This window comes from Coloeus monedula (genome assembly GCF_965178545.1).
Source record: "Coloeus monedula genome assembly, chromosome: Z".
Lineage (NCBI taxonomy): Eukaryota > Metazoa > Chordata > Aves > Passeriformes > Corvidae > Coloeus > Coloeus monedula.
Window position 1 is genome coordinate 63605324 of NC_138822.1, and position 23129 is coordinate 63628452.

Consider the following 23129-nt stretch of genomic DNA (forward strand, 5'->3'; position numbering starts at 1 on the left):
TTGAGTTACAGATTTTTTCTGCCTGCCATCAGTATCCCCTTAGTTATGGAATACAAGGATATTAAAAAACAGTCTCAGTATTACAAATAATTGAAGTGTGCAAATTTCAACTTTCAACCATGCTATGTGAATGGACACATATCAAAATCTGCCCTGTTGTATTGATGTCAAACTGATTCTGAGAAATGATAATGTGTGTATATAATACATGTTCATATTATTTACAGATCATATGTATTTAGTTTACACAATTTTCCATTGCCTTTTCTGAAAACTTAAAGTATGACAGGAAAACTTTTTTTTGTTGCACTGCCAGAGGTAGAGTTTATATATGCAAAATGTATCCACAGCTATCCAAGTTCCCACTACCCACTGTCTGTAGAAATGCAACTGAAATTACTGAAGGTGTAAGAATAAAATCCACTTCTGCATCGTAGTAATTTAGAAGAATCCTTTTAGCTTCATGGTAGTAAGACCCGCCTCCAGAGATGGTGCTTAGAGATGAATACAGAGTGTCTTCTACTAATTCTGTTTATTATCACAATTTCATCACAGCAGATTTCAAGTTTGTCCATTAAAAGGTTTTATCACCTTCATATTACTTTCCTGAAATCATCTGCCATATTCCAAATTTCACTTGCAAGTACGTGTTTGGTTGCAAATTTCTTCTTTCAAAGCACCTACTGAAGAAACATAAGAACTATCTTCCTTCATATAGTCAACTGTTTTGTCTTCCAAAAAGAGGATGCTGTTTCATTTATGCCAGCTTTGAAGCCTGGGTATTACATTTGAAAGAAACCCTAGTTCCAACTGCTATCCCAACATAAGTTTCTACTACTAATAAAAAATACATCCTTTAGGAATAATAGCAAATAATATTCTATCCATGGTGTCATGCAGATAATTACCTGCACAGCTGTTTTCTTCATGCTGTCTGGAGGAATATCTTTGAGACTAAGCGTGGCAGATGAGTAATTCTGCTGTCCCGAAATGAATACTTCATCCTGGCACTGGTCTCCTGGAGCAGACGCCTGGGGATGCTTTAAACAGAATGACATAGTAAAGACAACTGTCTTCATATAATTAAAACTAAAAAATTCTCAAAAGAAGCCCAGGATAAAACATTTTAAGAGTTTTCTCTTTCTTTATCTTTTTTGATTAACTAGTACATTATCTACGTAAAAAATCTCACTAACCAAGACACCATACACCCATAAAATATTGATGGACATTTACAAATCTTGCAACTGTAGAGGTGTCTTTTATCAGCAATAAATTAATATGAAAAGCCAACAAATGCTAGGGACTAACTATTCAAGGATTCAAGAAGTCTTGTGTCGACTTTATCCTGCTCACTATGGATGCCATAATACCACTCAAGGTGCTCATTTAAAAACTCATTTCCTCAAATTTTCTGACTATGAATTTTCTTGAATGCCTACAGTATCTAACAGTACAATTTATATAATCAGAATTTGTTTTGGAGGAAGAAGAAGAATAGTAAGATTTTGTTCAAACCTTATCAGCCTAGGTTAAATTCAGAATGCTAATCTCTTGATCACAAAGGTACAATGAAATCAGACAATTTTACCTATGTTCAACCATCTATAAAGCCAGTTAAAGAACTCAATGACATTAAACTTCATGACAGAACTTCATGACATTAAACTGAAAAGCCCTGCAATAAGTTTACGGCATATGAAATGAAGGCAAAATATTTAATGCCTAAAAAAAATATTCTAGCATATAAATTATATTCTTTTTATTAAAGCAATGTGCATATGTAAAAGGATAACTCTATCAATTTAAGGACCCCCTCAGAGTTTATTCTTTCCCCCTCTATATATTGCAATAGCCTCCTGAAGGTACTCACTCGAACAATGTGCACACCAGAACCTCTTCCGTCTGCAACACTCAAGGCAACACTACCCTGGCTGCCATGCAGATCCCTAGAGCTGCCATAGTGAAAGCTGCTAACTGCAGCATAATTGGAATTAAAGGACCGAGACAGCATGCTCTGAATAAAGAGGGGACAGATTTAACACAGAGATTAGTGCAGCATGCATAAACCACAAGACATGTTATACATGTAATACAAACATATTCCATTGTCATGCAAGATAAAAACCATGCAAGAACAGTACCACTGTGATGTATAAACACAACTCAGTGACCCTATTTACCTTTATTTACTGTAAATCAGCATGCAATCAGTAGTTCACATGCCGAATTACATGTAAATAAAGTCATTGAAATATTCATGTGTCTGAAAAAACAACAAAGGTGTTTATCAAAATTTTCAAGTTTTCATTACATTTGCAACATACCAAATACGTTGTAGGAAGAGAAGCTGGCAGTCAAGTTAAACACCTGTGGAAATCTATCTAATTACCCCTTACTATTTTGTCTCATCCCCCCACACCACTACTAGTAAAGCAAAAATAAAAATTTACACAGAGATTTGAGTGACTGTAATTTCTTGATATAGCCATGCCGATAAATATCCACAGTGCATTCCAGTAACACTTCACTCAAGAATGTGAACAAGCCTCATTTAGAGGAAGACGCTTGAGAGAAACTGTGACTACCCCTCTGCTACTGCAGGCAATCAAACAGGTAACATGACCTCAAGGACAGATGTGACAGCGGTTTGGGTTTGAGCTTCATTATCTTGCAAACCTGACCCCTGCAATATTGGCAAGGATAACAAAATGAAAGCAAGAGACATTACCATCTTGCCACCATGGTCTTTTGTAGCTGCCAGAACAAAACAAAATGAAAAGACAGCACAAGGGAAGACACAGAAAATCTTCCATGGGCCACCTGACAGATGAAACAAAGTTATCTTGAAAATGTGACGACCTCATGAAAAAATACTATTGTACAAAAGATACACCACAAAGCATCAAAACCCAGCAAATTCAAAGTTGTTTTCTCTAAAGCTTTTAATTTTTCCAAGTTAAAGAAAGAAATGCTCAAAATGGGTATAATTTGACTAAGATACTGTAACAATTCTTAAATGAATAAATATATTTTGACATTTGCCTGTTGACTATGTATACTAATCTGATTTTGAAAATAGTCCTTAGGCAAACATCTGGTCTTTTGTCCTAGCTTCACCTTGTGAAACTAAAACTAGTTTAATAATAAAAGACATATGCCTCTGCATACTCATATTCCCCGGATGGTCTGGTAGCCCAGTCATTGGAAACTCCCTTGGAGAAACAGCATTTACTGACAATACTTGTTTTATCTTGGCCAAAGCTCTTGGATAACCTCTGTCTTAATGACATAGTGAGCATTCTTCATGTTTCTCTTTTACACCTTTCACTGTTCTCTAGTCAATGGATTTTTCAAGCTTCCAGACAAGTCTGCAGATGTTTTCCCTTTCCTGGGAGGGGAAGACTGTTCTTAGCATTTAAATCTACATTCACTAGACATTCAGTCTGAGCTTACCACTCCTCTAAGTTTCAGGCCAAACACCCAGGAGAAAATACCAAAGCCAATTTTCCTTAGCTTCTTAGTGCCTCAAACCATCTTCTCACTACTCTTCTCATAAGAGTGTCTATAATTAACCAGGTGGTGGTCTTCCCCCACAGCTACAGAGAACTCCCTGAAGTCTCCTTACAGGAATCTCTCAGAGGCTCCTGTACATCTTCATTCTCTGTAAGTGGCAAAAAGACTAATAAAAATAGAAGGAATGCATGGTGGGACTAAAAAGTTACCTCTTCAAAATGTCTCTAGCAGACCATCTTACTATAAAAACCCCTAGATCCACTGGATTCATTCTTCTTAGAACGAAACAGATGGTCAATACATAGTGACAATCTATGTGACAAAAGACATGTGACAATCCAGATTAGGATTTAAAACCTAAGATCTGCAATAGGGAGGGAGAACTTTCCTAAAATTTACAGAGGTATGAACTTGTACATCAGAAACTGAGATTTCAGTTAAGGGAATTTCAAGGTGACTACATAATCTGGGAAGTATGAACTTTCAAGGGTTTATAAAACCTTCTCTCTTGGAAGAGACTCTTACCTAAAGTACAAAAAATGATTGTGCAGTTGATATAGGGAAGAGTTGAGAACACTGCAAACACGGTTACTCTCCTTTCCTACCTGAGCACAGCACCTCAACGCTAAATTAGAAGAAACCCAGAAGCTGTACTAACAGTACAAAATAAACACTATTTAAAATTACATGGGCTTGTAAGAAAGTTTTAGTTTAACAGAAGAAGAGATTCCTAGGGACAAAACAAGAGTATTTGTCCTCTACCTATTTTTAGTTGGGATGAGAGAAACTGATGCATTTGGAGTGTGAACAGCATCCCTATTAATTTTGTTTCTCAACACGAGAACAATGAAGGTTGTACATTTCCTACAAAAATTCCTGAAGACTGCTGTACCAGAGAAGACATTTTCTGAAATCTGAATATGCAGATGCCATTAACCCCCCTGATTTTTACTCCAAATTATTAAAAATTGAATATGGAATAAATACATGATCTAAACTTCAGACTAAATACGATGGTTAATTCTAAGTACCAACTCCATTAGTCACCCGGTTTGATACAGTGTCTTAAGGCATAATGGCCTGCAAAATAATAATTCAAATATTTGAGGCTTGAGAAGTATTATTTCAGTTACTCTGAACTGATACACACTACGAAATATACACGTCCTGTTTCAGTACATTTTTGTGAAAGCTACATTTACTAGAAATCAGTTATTCAGCCATCAATAGTCTGTATCAGAAACTACAATACATCACGAGAAAATGGCTGTGTACAAAGTAATAATAGGTATGTTCATCATAATCATCCTCATTTGTAGTCAAAATGAGCCTCTAATGGAATCAGTTTAGATGCAGGCAGCTAGTAGCATAATTCTGGGGTTTACTTTGTATTTTTTTTTAATGATAAAAGCCAGAACGTATTCTCCATTTTGCAGCTTATGAAAGAATTAACATTTCAGACTCCAAAAGGGCATGTTTTGGGAATTGCAATGCCTTCATGCATTAATTTAGGTGCAAGAAAATAAATAGTGGAATTTATTTAGGAGAATCTATATGGAATAACATTGCAATTTTAAGACTGGTTGGAATCCATCATGACAATCCATGAAATTTTGGCTTAGAAAAAGAACTAATAATTTCAATATCTGCAGGGAACAGGATGCTACATTCTATCTATCTTGAAATAGCCTTAACTGGTAACTTAACTGCTAAGCCTTAGTCTTATTTATTTGTTTATGTAACATTACCTAGAATCAACTGTAAGGTAAAGGTGGACATAAGTTATCCTTTGAGACAATATTAAGTGTCTAGAAATCCCTTCAGTTTTCATTCCCATCATCCAGAGAATAGACATAACAGACTCTTTCTACTGAAGAGTTACATGTGGAAAAACTACATATAATTTAAATTCTACTATCAGAAAATGTTTGCAGATTGAGAACTTTTGCTGTTTACATATCAAATGCACAAGAATTTTATTCCTTTTAAAGTGTGGTGTTTTGACTTCTGAACTCCACAAAATATCATTATAACACACTGATGGCTCAATTGTCCATTCAAAAAGGAGAAAAAAAGGTAAATGTAACTAAAATAAAAATTTAAACCTAACAACTACTAAATAGATAATACTCCTGTAATTTATCAGATATGTAATTTTGTAAAAATGTTCTTCAGGCTTTGATCTTATAAACACTTAAGCATTTAATTTTATGTATGACCCACTGAAGTCACTGTCCTTGACACACTGAAGCAAGTTTAACTAGGGAAAAAATCTGAGGCCATATCAATTAAAATATTTCTGCATGTTAGATATGTAGCATAAAAAAAAAGTGTTGAAGAAAAACTTTCAAACTTTGATTAAAACTGGAATTCTATATTAGTACTGAAACAACTAGACATTTTTCTTTTAATAAGGCACCGTACACTGACAACTCTGAAGAAAAAAAAGAAGGAATTAACCTACGATCCCTCCTCTGAAAGCTCTGCATTTTAGATAAATAGTAGATAAAGTAGATAAAAAACAGAGAACTTAATTTCAGATTAAATTAGAATTGAAAGCAAACACACACCTAATGAACGCCCACAAACAAAAATTTTTCTCGATCCACAACAAAAAAAGGAAAATATACGTATGCAAGGGAAGGAGAATCAGGCTCAGTAACTAATTTTGTATACTCAGCAAGGTCATGTAATAGATATTTACATGTAACTGTTGCAGAGATTTCTTATTGCAATTTATGAAAGAGTAATTCCTCTACCACACATTAAAATGTGTGACACTAGTGTTTTTACACAGGTGGTATTTTAGTTTTAATTCCTAAATAAAAGCCAACAGGAGTACTGTAGGAGTCTATTGTAACATACCTGGTAGTAAAATGGGCAAGTCACACTCAAAAAGGAAAATATGCTGAAAAATATTGTTTTTAAAACTTGCTGTGCACTTCATTTTTGAGGTTGGGGGTGGGGCAGAATTGACTACATGCTTTCCAACATCTTATATATACAACCACTAGAGAGCAGTTTGACATATAAATAAGCTCCTGTATCCCCCAATAAAATATGCTTTGCATCAGGTAAGAAAATTGTTTCTTCTCATATATGCAGGACTTCCATTTACAAATGGTCTCATGAACTATTTTCAGCTTCATTCACCCAGATGGATAATTTTAGTTATTCTCTACATTTCACAGAAACACAGAATGTTCTGAGTTTGAAGGGATCCACAAGGATCATCAAGTCCAACTCTTAAGTGAATGGCCTATACCAGGACCCTTACAGCTTATTAAAGGTATTACAAATGCTGGCTATTTGGCTGGAACCATTGTTAAATCATTTTTGCTAGACTTAAAACTATTCTGTATCTCTGCTCATGAAATTAAACTCTTAGAAGTTTTTTCCCACCTATATCAGGTAAAAATGGCTAATAAATAAGGAACTAGCTTCTCCAATGTGTCCAGCAAGCAGACACCACTGGACAAATATAAGTGGGTTCACTCCTCCCTCTCTCCTCAGTTACTAAATGTTAAAAAACCACATTCAGGAAAAGGAAAAAAAAACCAACCAAACAAAACAACAACCAACAAAAGCAATCCCCAAAAGCCCACTACACCCTACTTCCTAATAAGCACAGGATAGAAATTATAAACATGATTAAACTGAATAATGGGGGAGTCCCACCAAAAGTAATACTATTAACCTATACTGGTCAAGAAAATAGGTACTTCATATTCATCAAAATGCCTAATTTTGTATACATGCTTTTTTCAGTATTGTATCTTAAGATTTAAAAAAATGAAATGCCATTTCAAATCCATGCAAGCTTTGTCAAAGTAGTTTCCTATAAATGTCCTTAAACAAGCTCTGTAATTGAACTTGTTCCTTAAATGAGTTCTGTTAATAACTGGATTTGTTTTTCAGACTTCAAAACGTTTCAGAAGTCTGCTTTATAGATAAAGCACTCTCACCACTTGGCTAGTTTTTAATTACAAACAGAAATATTGAAGGCATTATTTAAAAAGAACTAAGAAATACTCGGTTATATCCTAGAATTTCCACATTATCATATTTGCCAGCTGCCATAAAGGATTGTATCTACATGTTTCACAGTTCAGATTTTCCTTTTTAAGTCAGTTATATCCTAGAGAATATAAAGTAGACAATAATATACATGTTCACTTTTAAACCCACAAGTGAGTCTCAGATTAATAAGTACAAGTTACTTTAAAACACTTCAAGGCCAGAACAAAAAAGACCATACAAAACAGACTTAAAAGATCTGTTAAATTAAATGCACAGCTAAAATCAGTCTAGTAGGGAAAATTAAAGTTTACCTATAAAGCATAATGAAAAGTATTGTCAGATATAAAGGGAATCAGGTCAGGCAGTTGATGACATTTAAGTAAAGGTGACTACACTGCTGCAGACCCAAAGAGGTATCACTGCTGCATTAAACAGCACTCCTAACATGCCAAAGAGCAAGCTACAAACAAACTGCATTAGACGCACACTGAAGTTTTGCTTCCCTCTGTACTCAGGGATTGCTGGTATTTTTGCTTCTCTTGTAATTTCATGTAAGATTTGATATACCCATCCAGAAGAATGGAAAATGAGGGAATGCCCATTTTATTAGAGTTGGAACAAGATGAGATTAGTGACCCTTTTGTGGGACAAAGGGTCTCCACATGGCACAGTACTACCCCAAGAAACTTCCTGTTCCAGGTGACCACCTGGATCAGAAGAATATGTACAGCTTTTGTGCAGGTTTCTTTAAAAAATGAAACCCAGCCCTTTCTGTCACCAGAATTTATGCAACTTGAAAAAAACCAAAACAAACCCCCCCAAAAACCAAAAAGCAATCCCATCCCTTCAAATACTGGGATTTCTAAAGAAAAATCATTATTAAAAGTAATTTTTCCAACCATCTCCAATTAAATTTCTCTAGCTATCACAGATATTCAAGTATTTAGCATAATAATTACAAAGCAAACTATGTTCTTAGAAAAGAAACTAAAAAACAGAATCCATCTAGCTGGCATAATCAAACTGTCATTTGGATGCTTTACTCAATTCCCTTCCAAAGAAGCATGCTCTGGCTAATGACATTCTAGCCATTTTTAGTGATGATATTTTCAACTGGGTTAGCTGGACAGTAGAGATTACACTCTTCCAGGCGCTACTCAAATTCTTTGAAGATATGTAATTGTTCAGCTCTACATAGCAGCTCAAATTTTTGATGGCATTTATAGTACATAAAGAATGCTGTTCATCATCTCTTCTTATATCAAAACCTACTGTGATTTTCTGAAATGAACAAGATTTTTAAGTGTTCTCATCTCACAGCAATAAATATTCATTCAACAATCTGTCAGATACCCAACTTCAAAAGATAACTGGCTTGGAGGCAAATACATGTTAATTATGGCTTTTGAATTCTTCAGCAACTAAAGCTGCAGACCTATACTGCCAAATAGATTTTACTGATTTTCTTTTTTCTTGTTCCTAAAGAGAAGAAATAGGGTGAAAAAAAGGCAGAACAGAAAGATTAAGTGTCAGGGAGTATTTCAGCATATTGTGAACACAAAGCTACAATAAAAATTACCTAACTTAAAAGAGCTGGCCTTGCAGTCTAGGAGGTCTGTATGACATTATTTCATATATTCAAAAGAAATTTGGCTAAACTGGCAAGTATGATGTAAAAACAACAGTGTTTTTTTTTTCTTTGGGGGAAAAGTACATTTACAGTCTACCATCTGAGTGTTTCGCAGATATTCATCAGAAACACATTTATCTTTTTTAAAGCAGGATCAAAATTTGATTTTCACTAGTAATTAAAAGCTGTTCAAAACAGAGTAGTTATCTTATTCCATATCTAGGTAACAGAAAAGTAGAAAAAAACCCCAGAATTATTGTTTTTACCTTTTCTAGCTTTTTAGCCTCAATATGTCGAAGCACCTGTTCCCTCCAGTCATGAGGGACTTTAGTTTTTCCTGCAGGGTCTAGCAACGAGTGCTCAGAGTTAACCCTTGGGTTTGCTCTCTTTGAGGGGCTAGTCCGTGAGTAATTGAAGTCACTGACTGACATAGTTCTCTCCGGTATTTCGCTCACCGACGGCCGCGCACTCTGTGGTCGGGTCACGCTTGGACCATCAATGCTGTATGTCCGGGCAGAGAGAGGCCTCTGCTGTCCCGGCATTACTGCTGGAGCTCTTCCCATTGAATGCAAATCTCTGTATGTTAAGTAGTCCCCTTCAGGCACTTGGGTCCGCCTTGAAGGGCCACTATCCCCGATATTTATGGAAGCTGTAGAAGATACACTGCTCTGCCTTTGAAGAGTGTGCCTGGCTGCTCCTGGTGGAACGGCCCACAGATCTGTGTGTCTCCCAGCCATCCGCTGATGAGTGCTGTACACAGCGCTGGCCCGGACATTGTTATGATTGGAGAAATTCATGTTGCCAGAATGCTTTACATAGCTGGGAGTTTCTGTACTGTCAGACCTAAGCAGACGTGAAGGAGGTAAACTGCCTTGTTCTACTTGGGTGTTTTGTTTCTGGGGCCACAAGGCATCTTTTGCTGCTGCACTGCTGCTGTACTGAATATTGTATTGGGGAGCACAGAGCATCTGTGCACCACCTGTCACTGATCCTCTCACTACATTAGCACCTTCAGGATTGTGATTTGAGTCAAACTTGAACACCGTTTTTGTAGAAGATACTAAATCAGATGATGACGACGACCCAGGAAAAACCTGCAAAGGCTGATCATAGAGAAGAGTAGCAGATTTACTTCGGACTATGTTTTTTCCATCTGCAGTATCAGATCCTGATTTTACCGCTGAGTTTAGCTGTTGAGATCCATTCTCATTTACACTATCATAGATTTTCAGCCCACCACTGTCCATACTTGTGATGCTGTGAGATTTCATCACAGGACCGCTTCTCTGTGGTGACAAATCTTCAGTGCTTTTAGAAACAGACAGCTCAGCAGAATCCCCATCAACTGTAGTGCTTTTTGGTAGTTTGTCTTTACTGGGAGACGGTACTGTTTCCTCAGGATGTCCATTTACTTTATTTATATGATATTTATTTCCATTTTCCAAGTGCTGACTTTCTTCTTTTGTGTTATTATTCAAAAAGCCCATTACTGAAACCATTTTCTGTGTTTCTAACTTTTCTACAGGAACTGGCACTGCCTCTTCACTAACCAGTTTATTGATATTCATGTTTATTTGGTCTAATTTGTGAGACTCCTCCATAGGAGTGCTTAGATCAACACCTTTTCCTATCAGGCCTAATCTTTCTTCAATGCTTAATTCATATTCAGACAAATTTGTAACCTTCTCTTGCATATTTAGTTTTTCTTCTACTGTTATACTCAATTCTCCTCCATTTTGCAAAAGATTATTCAAATTTTCATCTTCTCGCCTGGAGGAAAAAAAGATGGCTCTTAAATGAAATTCTCATAAGCATGAACATGTTTCTCTAAGAATCATTTTAGAAGACAATTAACATTAATATGCAGCCATGCTGTGCATGCAATACAGGACAAAGAAACAGATTTATGATTTGCTGTCTTATATTGAAGAAATATGTTATATAGAGGGCTCATTTGGGCAACATTTTTGCATCCTGTGATTTCGGAAGTTTGTCTAAATTCAACAAGAATAATTAAAAACAGTTCAAAAGTGTCAAGAAGTAAAAAGTGACAATAATTTAAGGTTTTTTTATTAACTTTCTTTCAGTTTCCATTTTGGACAATTGTCTTGTTTGTATTAGCAGTTTTTATGAAAAATGGCACTTTTTAACTAAAAGCTCTAGAAGAGTAATTCCATTCTTTGTAGGTTTTTAAGAACCTTTAATAGTCATGCTGATTTTCAAACTGATTTTCAAAATTAGCAAATAAAAACACAGACCTTTAAAATGGTATACAGACATATTTTTTAGGGATAAAAACTTAAAAAGATAAAATTATTACCCCCTATTATTAAGAGAAATGGGAACCACGTATTGTATACTGATGTTAGTCTCTGCAAGTTTTTTTTACTAGAACCTTATTGACCTTAAGAGAACATTATTAACCTTACTATAAAACATTAAAATTTTCAAAAATAAAAGAACAATAAATGAATGAATTAGAGGAATGAACACAATATAAAATATTAAGTAACATTTTCCCATTGTATTTGCTTAGTCATTCACAGTATCTTACAAACCTGATTTTGGATAAAACAGTAGCATGTGTTTCTTTGTCAGGAGAACAGAAAGAAATATCTTGGCTACTGTCAGTATTCAAGGAAACAGAATCTGACATTCGAGAAGGAGAGGAACAGTTGCTGTTATTCTGATTACTATTGTGGGTAGCTTCATCTGATAAGGAATCAGTGTCTTTTGAACCATCTGAAATAAAAATTTGCCAATTCAGTTAGATACACAGATCTTATTCATAGCTATTTCATATGTATATGTATAGTATTTAGAAATTGTCTCTTTTTCTTCAGTAATTCTTACTACCAGAAACTAAAATGTAAGCTAACACCTTTGCAAAGTTCACTTAAACTTACAAAATACTGTTGGAAATCATTCCTATTTTCAAAAATATCTGGCCTAATGTAAACAGACTTTATCTGTTAATTAAATCCAAGTTCTTGCTTTATTCCCATTTTCCTTGTCATACACTGGTGCTACATTGCTGAATACTTCCTTAAAATATCTATCAAATCATACTTCTGTTACTATAAGGATTTCAAAGTTGTATATTGTATGAGTCTACTGGACCCTAAGAAAATTAGCTGCTTCACATGCAGTATTTTGAAAGGATACACAGTTCCTGATTTTGAACATTCTATTATTGTTAAAGTGCTATTTACTAGGCCAAGTACTCTGGAACCATCTACGTCACTGGATAAGCTCCATATAGCTTTTTAGTAAAAGTAAAAACCCAGCAATGAAAAATGTTCTTCTGCAGATCTTGAATCCAATGCATTCCCATGCTTTGCAGACCCCTTAGGACAACATTTTCAGAGTAATTTACCCCTGTGCACATTGATTCTTGCATAATATATGCATACTTACATACTACATCCGTATAAAAATAATTTCTCTGGGGGAATTCAAGCCAGCCGTGATTCTGACACGAGCGTAGAAACAAATACATTTAAATTTTTGCTTCAAGCCAGTTACAGGTGCCAAACACATACAATTTGTGGAACTAATGTCTATCTTCAGAAACAAGAAAGAAGTTTTGACCTGGTACTTTAGTCAGACATTAAAATCCAAGGACTGCATTTATAAGCATCCACCTTTTCATCTGTATGTGATCCTCAGCAGACTCTTGCTGCTTCCACCATGTGGTTCTCCTCACCAAATCTCACTTTTTTACATCTAATGTCCAGAAAAGCCTTTTGTCCTGGATGTACTGGACTTGGATATCATATGAAGCAAAATACTATTTCCTATCCCATTTTTAGATCATGTTTTCTCTGAATCCTAGGCCATTTCTTATTCTTAAGGAAATGGTTACCCCAACCAAATTTATATTTCAGAAAATATAAAACTTAGTTAACAAAAAAAATGTTCAGAAGTTTCATGCTAGAAGAAGGAAGAAAAATAAAAGAGTAAAATAACTCTGGAGAAAGAGTTTCCACAAGGAAAGTTTATTCTTAAACCTTAGGAAGTGAGCATAGCTTCCGTACAGAAATTTAAATAAGTGATACCGCTGCCTATAGCAGCAGTTATAGCAACTGCCTATAGCAGCAATAATTCACAAAATTTGGGTGAAGAGGGAGATACAGAGTATTTCCAATACCACTTTCTGCAACCCTTGTATTAAGCATATCAAGAGTGTGTTCAAGATCAAAACCGCCCAAAACACATCCTCCTCTTCCCATCTGATTTAATCTGACAAGAATCAAGAAAATTAGGGTATCAACATAGCTTTCTCTAACATGCACTCTAGTAAATGCAATTTTTTCCTGCTTTCATTGCTTAACTAGGGAATTAATCATCTTTCTTTTAAAACATATGAGTTAAGCCTACTTAATTTAATTGGAAAAACTAGCCACTTTGAGTCAAAAAATTATCCAAATAACAGAACACTTCCAATGCTTTTTATGGTATCTTACCTTTTTTGCTATTGCTTAGGGCTACCACTTTTGGTTGGTTTATGGAGGTTTCTATCAGTGGTGGTCGCATTTCTGCCATTTTCATCTCTTCATCAGAGGACAATTCTTCTGACTCCTGCTAAAGGAAAAACAGCTTTATGCTGTCCATTTCAAAGAGTAGCTTAAATGTTTAAAGTAAATGCTATCTAAACTATCACCCACTAAACAATAAAGGGGTAAAAAGATAGATCAGCCATATAACATAGGCAAAGCAAAACAACTTTGTAGTGCATCTACAGTGCAAGTCAACTGAATTATCTTTAAGGAGTAGCACATGCAGACTTGCATTGTCACTGATGAACTCTGTGGGATGACACTCCGACAGGTAACTTTAATTGCAAGAAACTACTTGGAGCAAGCAGATGAAGCCTTCATTCCACCACTGGAGAGAGCACCCAGTTGAGTCCACGTCACAAAGTCATCACTGAACCAGCAAACACTGCAGACTGACTAGCTGGTTTTGAAGAAAAGAGCCCAAACTAGAACACCTATAGAGTAGCATGAGCAAGACAGTCTTAGGAATGGAGAGGTATGCTGTGCAAAAAGACTGAAGGAGCTTGGCTTGCCTAGTCCATCTAACAAAAACAGAGTAACAGTAGCTTGCTGGGGGTAAATTCCAAAACGAAAAGAGGTTATTTAATTTCAAGAGCAATGGCAGAAGAATAAAGCAGCGCTGAATACATTTAAGCTAGTAATCATGAGTTCTGAACCATAAGATGGAACTCAGTGCACTTATGAGACAGATTAATAGACAAAGCTGCTGCAAGAGCAGCCATGCAATTTATTCAGTATCCTACTGCCAGCCCTATATTCATTTATCCTCAAAACCCAGTTGCTTCCAGTAATATTTTGAAGAAACAAACCCCCAACATACTTTCTTTCCTCGAAGCAGAAATTTCTTTCAGTGAACATGCCTCCTGCTACGAAATCCATGTTGCATATTGCAAAAAGAGTCTGTCCACGTTCACTTTTTCTTACTATTTTGGAATACTAAATGCATGGAACCTATTGGAGCACCACCTTCCCATGATACCAATTACCTGGCCAGTTCCTGGGTCTGCAGGAAGGACAAACCTGACTGAGATGCAGCAAACAAGCTACGATAGTCTTAATTAAAAATAAAAATCCATCCGCTTTTCTCTACAGTCTGAACAACCAACTTCTTCACTGCATCTACCACATTCCCTTCCTCTTGGATGTAACATACAAGTCAATGCTGAAATGGAAAGCTTACACACATGCAAAGTTTAGCTATGTGGATTCTGCAAAAGTGTTACCAGCAAGAAGTAAGGAAATACACAGAAGTAAGGACTTCACTATACCTTCCTTGTTTACTTACTACAGCTACAAAGACTTACTGTCACTATCATTAGACAACTATCATGATCTTCTGAAATTACATTTTTAAATTAAAGAAAATATGTCAATACCATTATTTTCAAAAAGCATGCAGAAGCAGGAACACCCTAGTGGGAAGTAGCCAGTGACAGCCACAACTGCCTGTCCCTCAAGTCTCTTCACCAAAAGTATGATATAGGCACCTTCCACAGCTTACACAACACAGGCAAAAAAAAAAAAAAAAAAAAATCAATCCACTTGTGAAACTATGTAAGAAGTATTTTACAGGTTGTGACTGGGAACTGATTGAATGACAACTTCCAAAATTTGTCATAAATCTCAAACTTTCTAAATAAATGAATACATGGTGTTTGTCAGAGAAATGCGAAGTTCAGAAGTTTAAAATCCTTCACTATAAGAGGTAAATACATTTCAAGTAATATTCCTGATAGCTCACTAGTAAACACAGAGGAGTATTTTAAAACCCACCTTCCGCTTTTTATTTGAAATGCATGTGTATACTTGGATACAGAAACTTTACTGCTACCACTGATCTGATGTTTTCTCATTTCAGCAACAATTAAAAGTGATTATTTAATGAAGTATTGACAATCAAGCAACAACTGGAGAATTCTACCAAAATATGAGTCTTTTCAGAGTTTATGTCAACCTTTAATTGAGTTTGCTTTATTCTTCTTTAAATGCATGCATCTTTTACTATGAACTTTTAAATAGCTGTTTCAACTTTTACTTAACAAAATCTGAAGCAAGAAAAATACTGTACTGAAAACCATCTGAATTTATAACACATATGGAGGCCAACTTTCTCCTGTTGTCAACAGAAATTTTCATCTCCCAGAAGAACAAATTCAGTACAACACCAGCACAGTTTTTGACTGCTACAATGCTCATTGCAATGCCATACCTCAAGCATTTCTTCATGGTTGACAATTGTTTTTGTGTTCTGCAAGGTTTTAACAAGTGCAGTCATCTGTGAATTTGCAGTGCTATGCTCAGCTTCTGGTTCACTAGGCTTCTGCACAGAGCTTCCTGTTGAAAACTGCTTTCTCTCATCGGCTTTGTTCTTTATTGAACCAGTTTCTGAAGTCTACAGAATTAAGAATATTAGCAGAAAAAACATGCTGAAAGGTTTTTAGGGACATATACAGCCGACATTATGTATTTTTGGAAAATGGAATGGAAAAACCTGAGCTCTGAAATGATAAAGTACAGAATGCACCAGGTATGAAATGCTAAAACAATGCCACAGATTACTAAGATACAGTCCCTAGCCTGTGTCAATCAGTTTGACTCTTTTCCTTACTGGTGTTAATTTGTACCATTACATTTCCAGTCAAATTAAAAAAAAATCAAAAAGGCCAATACCTACAATGATTCTATGTCAGCACCAAAATATAGTCCTACCACCTATCATGCTGCATCAAACTCTTAGAGACTCTGGACACTTTTGCCAGCCCGTTATGCTTGTTATCACACAAAACCTTCAGTCATGAGGGGAGCAGTAAAATCCTTAGAGATTATCAAAATTTCATTGTGAAGTCTGGCAGATAAAAGAGGATCAGAGGATGACAAAGATGCCGTCCTCCAAAAACCAAAGTCAGCTCCTTAAGACATCCACAGTTTTTATTTGCCTGAGAATTCAGTCACTTCTCTTGTTCTTAGTGTAGGAGGAAGACTGCTACTGTAAATCAGACGCTTATTACAGACCTCCTTAGGTGGGGAAGAGGTAAACAGTGTTCTATATAATCTAAACAATTTTTCTTGCTAAAGCGTCAGAGGGGAGGGAGAAGAGAATTAAAAGGAAGCAATGACACTTTAGCCTTTGGAATTTCTTGCGAAACCAGAAGATAATGCTATCTCTAACCTTTACCCCCACATCTTTTACAGAAACTGTCTGGACTTCTCGTTTTGACTCCTTCGCAGTATCTTCAGTAGATTCTTCATCCTTTAGTCTATGTACAATTGTCTGGACTGTTTTGACCATATTCTTCAGTTCATCAGGATATGGAGTTGGATATCTCTTCAAATTGCCCTCCTGTATAACAAAAAGCAGTAAGGCTCTACATTTATTTAAATGTTAGAACTAAAACATAAGCTTTAAAAAAAATAATTAGTTAGGCTAAATCACTGAATAATCTAGAACTCCACCTTGATACTCAAGTGTACCTGCACTGAGGCAGATATAAGCTTACACAACTAGGCAAGATTATGAATCGCTTTCACTCCCTTTCCCCCAACATGTTCAATGACTCCAAGCAAGGATTAAGCCAACAGTAATTCACTCAAAATAAAATCAGTATTTATCACGGTTTCCCCACTTGTCCCCAGCACTATTAGTCAGGTGGCCTCCTAGTTAGGTCCTACATTGCCACGTATCAGCTTGAGTTCTTCCCTTGTGCCCTGCTGAAAATGATTTGGCCAAATAATGCCCAGACTGAAAGCAAACACAACAAAAAATCCAAACCATAGTGTTTCATCCTGCTAGATACTCTAAACTAATAACTGATGACTTGATTTATTCAGCAGAGTGAAACCCATAGTCAAAGTAAGGAAAAGGCTGAGATTAAGGGTGGAAATGAAAGGGAGGGAAATACCAAGTATGCAAAAATAAATTCAATACTAACCCGTGGTGGTGCCTCTCTCTCATCTTTGTCTTCATCACACTCAAATGCCACCTGAGCACGCTGTTTCCGTTGTTCCTCCCACAGAGATGGATTGAAACTTTCATTATCAGATATGAACATAACTGGGAAAAAAAAAATGCAAGAAGCTCTTAAAAGAACAGGATACACTATGCAAAATAACATACACTCATTTTCTTTCTCTTGAATGGGATTGGTGTGCTTTGTATTCTTTCTTTTTAAAAGATAAAAGACTAACAGCACCATTATTTGAAGATTAGATGCAATACCACTGCTTTATGAATGTGGCCGTACTTTTATATTAGAAATATCCCTACCTGTAAAAAAAAACATATGCTCAGCTGTACATTAGTCTCAACATTCACACTTGAAAATTTTCAGCGAACTCTGCTAAGTGGTTTTATTCTATATATAAATATGAAATAATGTATTTGTGTGTATATATATAAAAACATAAATTATACCTGTATAGATTTACATAGCCTATTATCAGTGCTTAATATCATTACGCAAATGCAAGAACATTCATCTGATTTCATTTAATGAAAATTTAAAAATGAAAACTAAGAATGACTTACTGAGGAAAAACCTGCATTCTTACTAATCCTAAAGAAATGAAAGCATCTAAACCTGAAGGTTAAGTTAATCTGCATGATTTTGCACAAGTTATGCAGTTGACAGGGGTTTTACAAGTATTCCTTGCTTAATTTTACAAGAGAATAAATAAACTTTGCAGGTACCCACTGTCTCTTATTTTAGCGTATCTTGGTGTTACATCAGCCAGGTTCTACTTCTAGCATGACAAATAGTCTAATAAATCTGCCACTATCACCCAGCAAATGTATATCCTTCACTAGCGATATCAAGACTGTTCATATTAACCACTTCTATACCTGACATAGAGAAATACTTAATTTTAGGGCTCAGTAGTGCAACGGCGTATTTGTTACTCTGCATTTACTGGGTCACTTACAATTTTAATACATCTAAAAATATTATAATAAACTTCACTATCCTGATTACTAAGACTTCCTGACCAAAAACCAACTTAAAAGCTCTGTCTATTGAACCTGAAACCTTTTTGGAATGACTACCTCAGACAGGTGTTCGGTCAGCTTAAGCCAAACAAACAGTCCTTTCCTTGTCTACAGAAATAAACCCCAGAACCTGAGAAAAACAGAGTTCAAATGGAGAGAACACTTTCAGGAACAATCTTAAACTTCACTGAATCTCCCAATTCTCACATTCTATCAGAGGTACTGCAGATACATTAGAAGGCACTGAAAGTGACGCACAATTTACTGCTTTTGCTTATGTTTTTGATTACTCCTCTCTCAGTGTACTAGACACCTGTGCCACAGAACAAGGAATGTTGCAACTTGTCAGTTTTCAGTTATTTCCATTAATATATTGCCCCCCACTTTATTTCTTTTAAAGCAGCACAAACTTTTTCCTTTACCTTGCAAGGGAAAGAAAGTGGAAAAATAAACTTATTTAACTCTTTCCTAACTCCTGTTGGGCTTAATAGTGGAACATTACTTGTTTCCCTAACTATTTCACAACTGTGCTGAAATAACTTTCTGGTAAAAGCTTAAAATTTCGTGCCTTACTTTTTATAAAAACAGTTTAAACTACGTGTGAGCAATACGCTTTTTCTGGAGTGATGTTTTTTCACTTCAAAATAAACCACAGAATGCTATGTACTTTTCAAAAAACATGTACTTCGTAATGGAGGAAACATTTTGTTAAAATAGTCAGTTTGAAGCTAACACCTGCTAAAGGGAATTTCACCCCAAACCACTAAGCTCTGTTGAAAGGAATGAGGGTGTCACGCTGGGAGTGGCAACCATCACAAAACGTGTTCCTGTCAGTCCATTTCTCACCTTGCTCACTGACATAGTTTCATCTAGAATTTACCAATATCTAAATCTCATTAAGTTACTGTTCTCATTCATCAGACACAACTCATCATTCTTACAAGTATACTCCAAACTTGTATTTAAGTACTATTTAGTGAAAATCATATTAGCAGGAAGCCTTCCCATTATTGTCAAAAGTGACCACTGTGACACGGCATTTCAGAAATTCCTTACCCTCCTCAGTCCTTGGTTGCTGAGGGAACATGTAATTAGTAAGTACTGTTTTCTGTGTGTCAGGGTCAGCTTCTTTTTGAAGAGGGATAAGTGGTTTAGACTAGAAAGTAAATGAAAGAAAGCTATGTTATGAGAGTGTATATATATATAAAAGTAAATATGACCTACATATCATAGAGCATGCCTGTCCCATGACTTTGAAGACTACTCTTCCTTGTATTAAACCATTTCTCCTCTGAAGAATTTTCACAAAATGAAGATATTAACATGTCTGTATTTGACTGATGACAGGCTTTGACTGAGGAGAAACTCAGCAACAGCTTTTGTGAAAAGCAAACACTAGATATTCAAAAAGTAACCCAGTTTCTTGTTGATACTTACTACTATCCCAAAGCATGCTGATCTGAAATGCACAGACATATCTGGCTATTTAAAGCTGCAATCATATAAAGAGAAAAATTTTGTATTCTTGTTTGTTCACTTTGACACCAGATTGAACATCCTCCACCCTTTACAGGGAAGGGCAGGGGATTCTTTAAATTACTGTTTTAGAAGTAGTGCACATCTGAGGCTATTAGATTTCTGACAGCCCTGTCTACCTTAATGCCATTCAGAAAATCAGCATAATACCAAGGACTTTAATAAAAAGGAAAAATACAAGCTACAAGCACATGAGTTACTGCTTAACAGCTTCAAAGCTGAACAGTCACACAGTTCAAAAGGTGTGGCAAGAAACCTAACTCAAAACCAGGCATGCTGAGTTTCCCCACTGGTATAGCTGTGAAAGCAACAGCAGGCTAAACATTTAAGTTCTAGCTTATCAAGTACTAACTCTCCTGTGTAAATTAGCCTGAACAAAAGAAAACAAGAAAACAACAAAAAACAAAACAAAAACCAAACAGAAAAAACACAACAAAAACAAATGAACAAAACCCCTCCCAACATCTGTTAAATTGCATTTCCTCACAGTGCAAAACTTCTCCAGAAATATGAGTCTCCAGAGACAGGTAAGCTCAGTATTGGTTACTTCAGCAGAATTGACAGAGTAATGTCAAGAAAGTATTGATGCACACAGTACTAGGTCTCTATTTAAGAGATGGCTCTGTTCTTGTCAATCCCACTAGGAATGAAGTCAACAACTATTTATTTGCAGTATTAAAAAAATTTACCTGATTGTCTGATAGCCACATAGCAGTGAGTTGTTGCAGTTTTGTAAAGGTAAATGGTAAATTCTTCAGTCTGTAAATTAAAATAATTTATGTAAGTACATTTAACCATACTGTTAAGACTTTAAGCAACCCTGCATTAGCATGTAAAACATTTCAAAAGAACATATCCATATGAAGCTGAATTAATAAATATTGAGAGCTGAAAGGCTACAGCATGTAATTTAAATTCATATTAAAAAAAAACAACCCAAGCAAACAAGACAAACTTACGTCTGCCCAGTTTAGCAAGTAGCTTAAAACAAAGAAGTTACATTGTAACTTGAATTTAATTCCATTGAGTAACTTAAATGTGGAGACAATTAACGTGAATTAACAACTCTGAATCCTCAGCATTTTATCTGTCAATATATATGCCAATTAAGGAAAAATATGCTACACCTGAAAATCAGGTTTTTTCTCAAAGATACATGTACAGGGAAGGGACTATCCTGGATAATGGATGCTCTGGCATTAATGGATAAATCAAGCCACAAATGGAGCACAGAGAAGCTGGATTGACAGAACAGGAGGGAGAGCTTCCCTAGACTTCTCTCTCCCAGTGTATTTCAATACTATAAACTAACAATTCCCGAAAGCTAAACATTTTCTCCATTTTTAATGATCACCTCCAATAAAACACAATTCTTTTCCCCCTTCCACAGAACACCAAGGTTTTTTTTACAATATCCTGTGATGCTGTTGGGTGCTCCATATGTAATTCAAGAAGCTATAAATCTTTAAGTAAGAATCAAAAGTTTTATGAAAATAACTAGACTAATTCCACAGAAAAACACATGCTAACAATCACAAATGTATTGAAGCTGCACTTCAATGCATCTGCCAAGTCATTAAAATAAAGACAGCTTAATACAATGGAACTGCAAGATCCAGAATACCACAATAGTACATTAAATACATCTCACTCAGCTTCTGAGCTATGCATGAGATAAGGAAAGATAGCATAATGTATTCATAACAATCCCTTACATTATTGTTGCATTTTATAAAATTTCTACTTGATTAAAAGCATTCACAAACCTATTGTCACTCAGATTGATGACTTTTAATTTCTGCATATCACCCATTTCTTCAGGGAGAAATTCAAGTTTATTAGAATGCAGAAACAACACTGTTACATGCTTCCAGTTTCCAATCTGGAAAAAAAAAAAAAAAACACAAAGAATTAATTCATCTTCACAACATAAATACGAAAATTTTTAAAACAATTAGTATTGAGGCTATTTTGCCTGGAAGGTGTATTCATACATACTAAACTTTTTAGTTTCAATACACAGCAATGAATTCCTGCCTGTTGCTTAAAAAACATCAAATTTCATTATTTAAAAACCTGTATATTTGTACACATCCTCCTTTAAAAACATACACAAAGAAAATCCTCTCAAAAATTATTACCTTCACAAGTTGTACAGACTATATAAACATGTTAAAATATTCATTTTACAGTTTTGCAATTAAATACATACCTCTGACGGCAGCTGAGTTAAAAAGTTATGATCTGCAGCAAATGTTCTTATATTCGAGAGCTGCCCAACAGACGAAGGCAATGTTTCAATCTCATTGAAACTACAGTCCAGTTCTTCTACTGATATTAATCTAAAAAAAAAAAAAAATTAACTCCTCTGTACAGATTAACTAATCCAACATTAATCGAATACTTGCAGTTTAAATGAAATTAGTATCACTATTAATTATTCATCTCAAATGTAGTTCAAAATAAACCCAAAGAAATTAAAATCTAAGAAGAATCCTTTATTGATTGCCTAAAATGTGTTTTGGGGTGGGTGTTTTTTCGTGTTGGTTGATTGCAGGTTTTTGGTTCTGTTTTGAGCTTGCTTATTTTTTTTAAATCTCCTTTACACTGTCCTCACAATGAAAATAATGAGGCCAGCAACACCAAATGCTCGTGTAGTACATGACAACATGCCAGTGTAAGGCATTAAAAACATTCAGAATGGGACAGATCATACTCAAAAAATTAGAGCTGAGTGCAGTTTCTGAACAAGCAAAGAATTTCAAGAGTTAGAGGCAGTGAGCCTACAAATTTGGTAGTGAAGCAGTATTTTGTAAACTCTGACAAAAGATAACCTGTATTAATTAAAATATATGAAAAGAAATTGGAAGACATTGTACATTTG

At 35.4% G+C, this 23129-nt stretch overlaps 1 protein-coding gene across 5 annotated transcripts in view; it reads right to left on the bottom strand.

Moving 5' to 3' along the window:
- Positions 1 to 23129, bottom strand: part of ERBIN (erbb2 interacting protein) — a 119378-nt gene that overhangs the window by 8648 nt on the left and 87601 nt on the right. For 3 of the 5 annotated variants that reach the window (XM_082301463.1, XM_082301460.1, XM_082301459.1), the window contains 11 exons: positions 22458 to 22587; positions 22012 to 22127; positions 20935 to 21004; positions 19766 to 19865; positions 17655 to 17776; positions 16895 to 17065; positions 15935 to 16117; positions 13633 to 13750; positions 11725 to 11908; positions 9433 to 10936; positions 909 to 1040 (listed from right to left, as the gene is read on the bottom strand). In XM_082301463.1, coding sequence (XP_082157589.1) covers positions 909 to 1040; positions 9433 to 10936; positions 11725 to 11908; positions 13633 to 13750; positions 15935 to 16117; positions 16895 to 17065; positions 17655 to 17776; positions 19766 to 19865; positions 20935 to 21004; positions 22012 to 22127; positions 22458 to 22587 — 2830 coding nt within the window. The remainder of the gene's footprint in view (positions 1 to 908; positions 1041 to 9432; positions 10937 to 11724; positions 11909 to 13632; positions 13751 to 15934; positions 16118 to 16894; positions 17066 to 17654; positions 17777 to 19765; positions 19866 to 20934; positions 21005 to 22011; positions 22128 to 22457; positions 22588 to 23129) is intronic. The other 2 variants (XM_082301462.1, XM_082301461.1) reach the window with 2 other exon arrangements.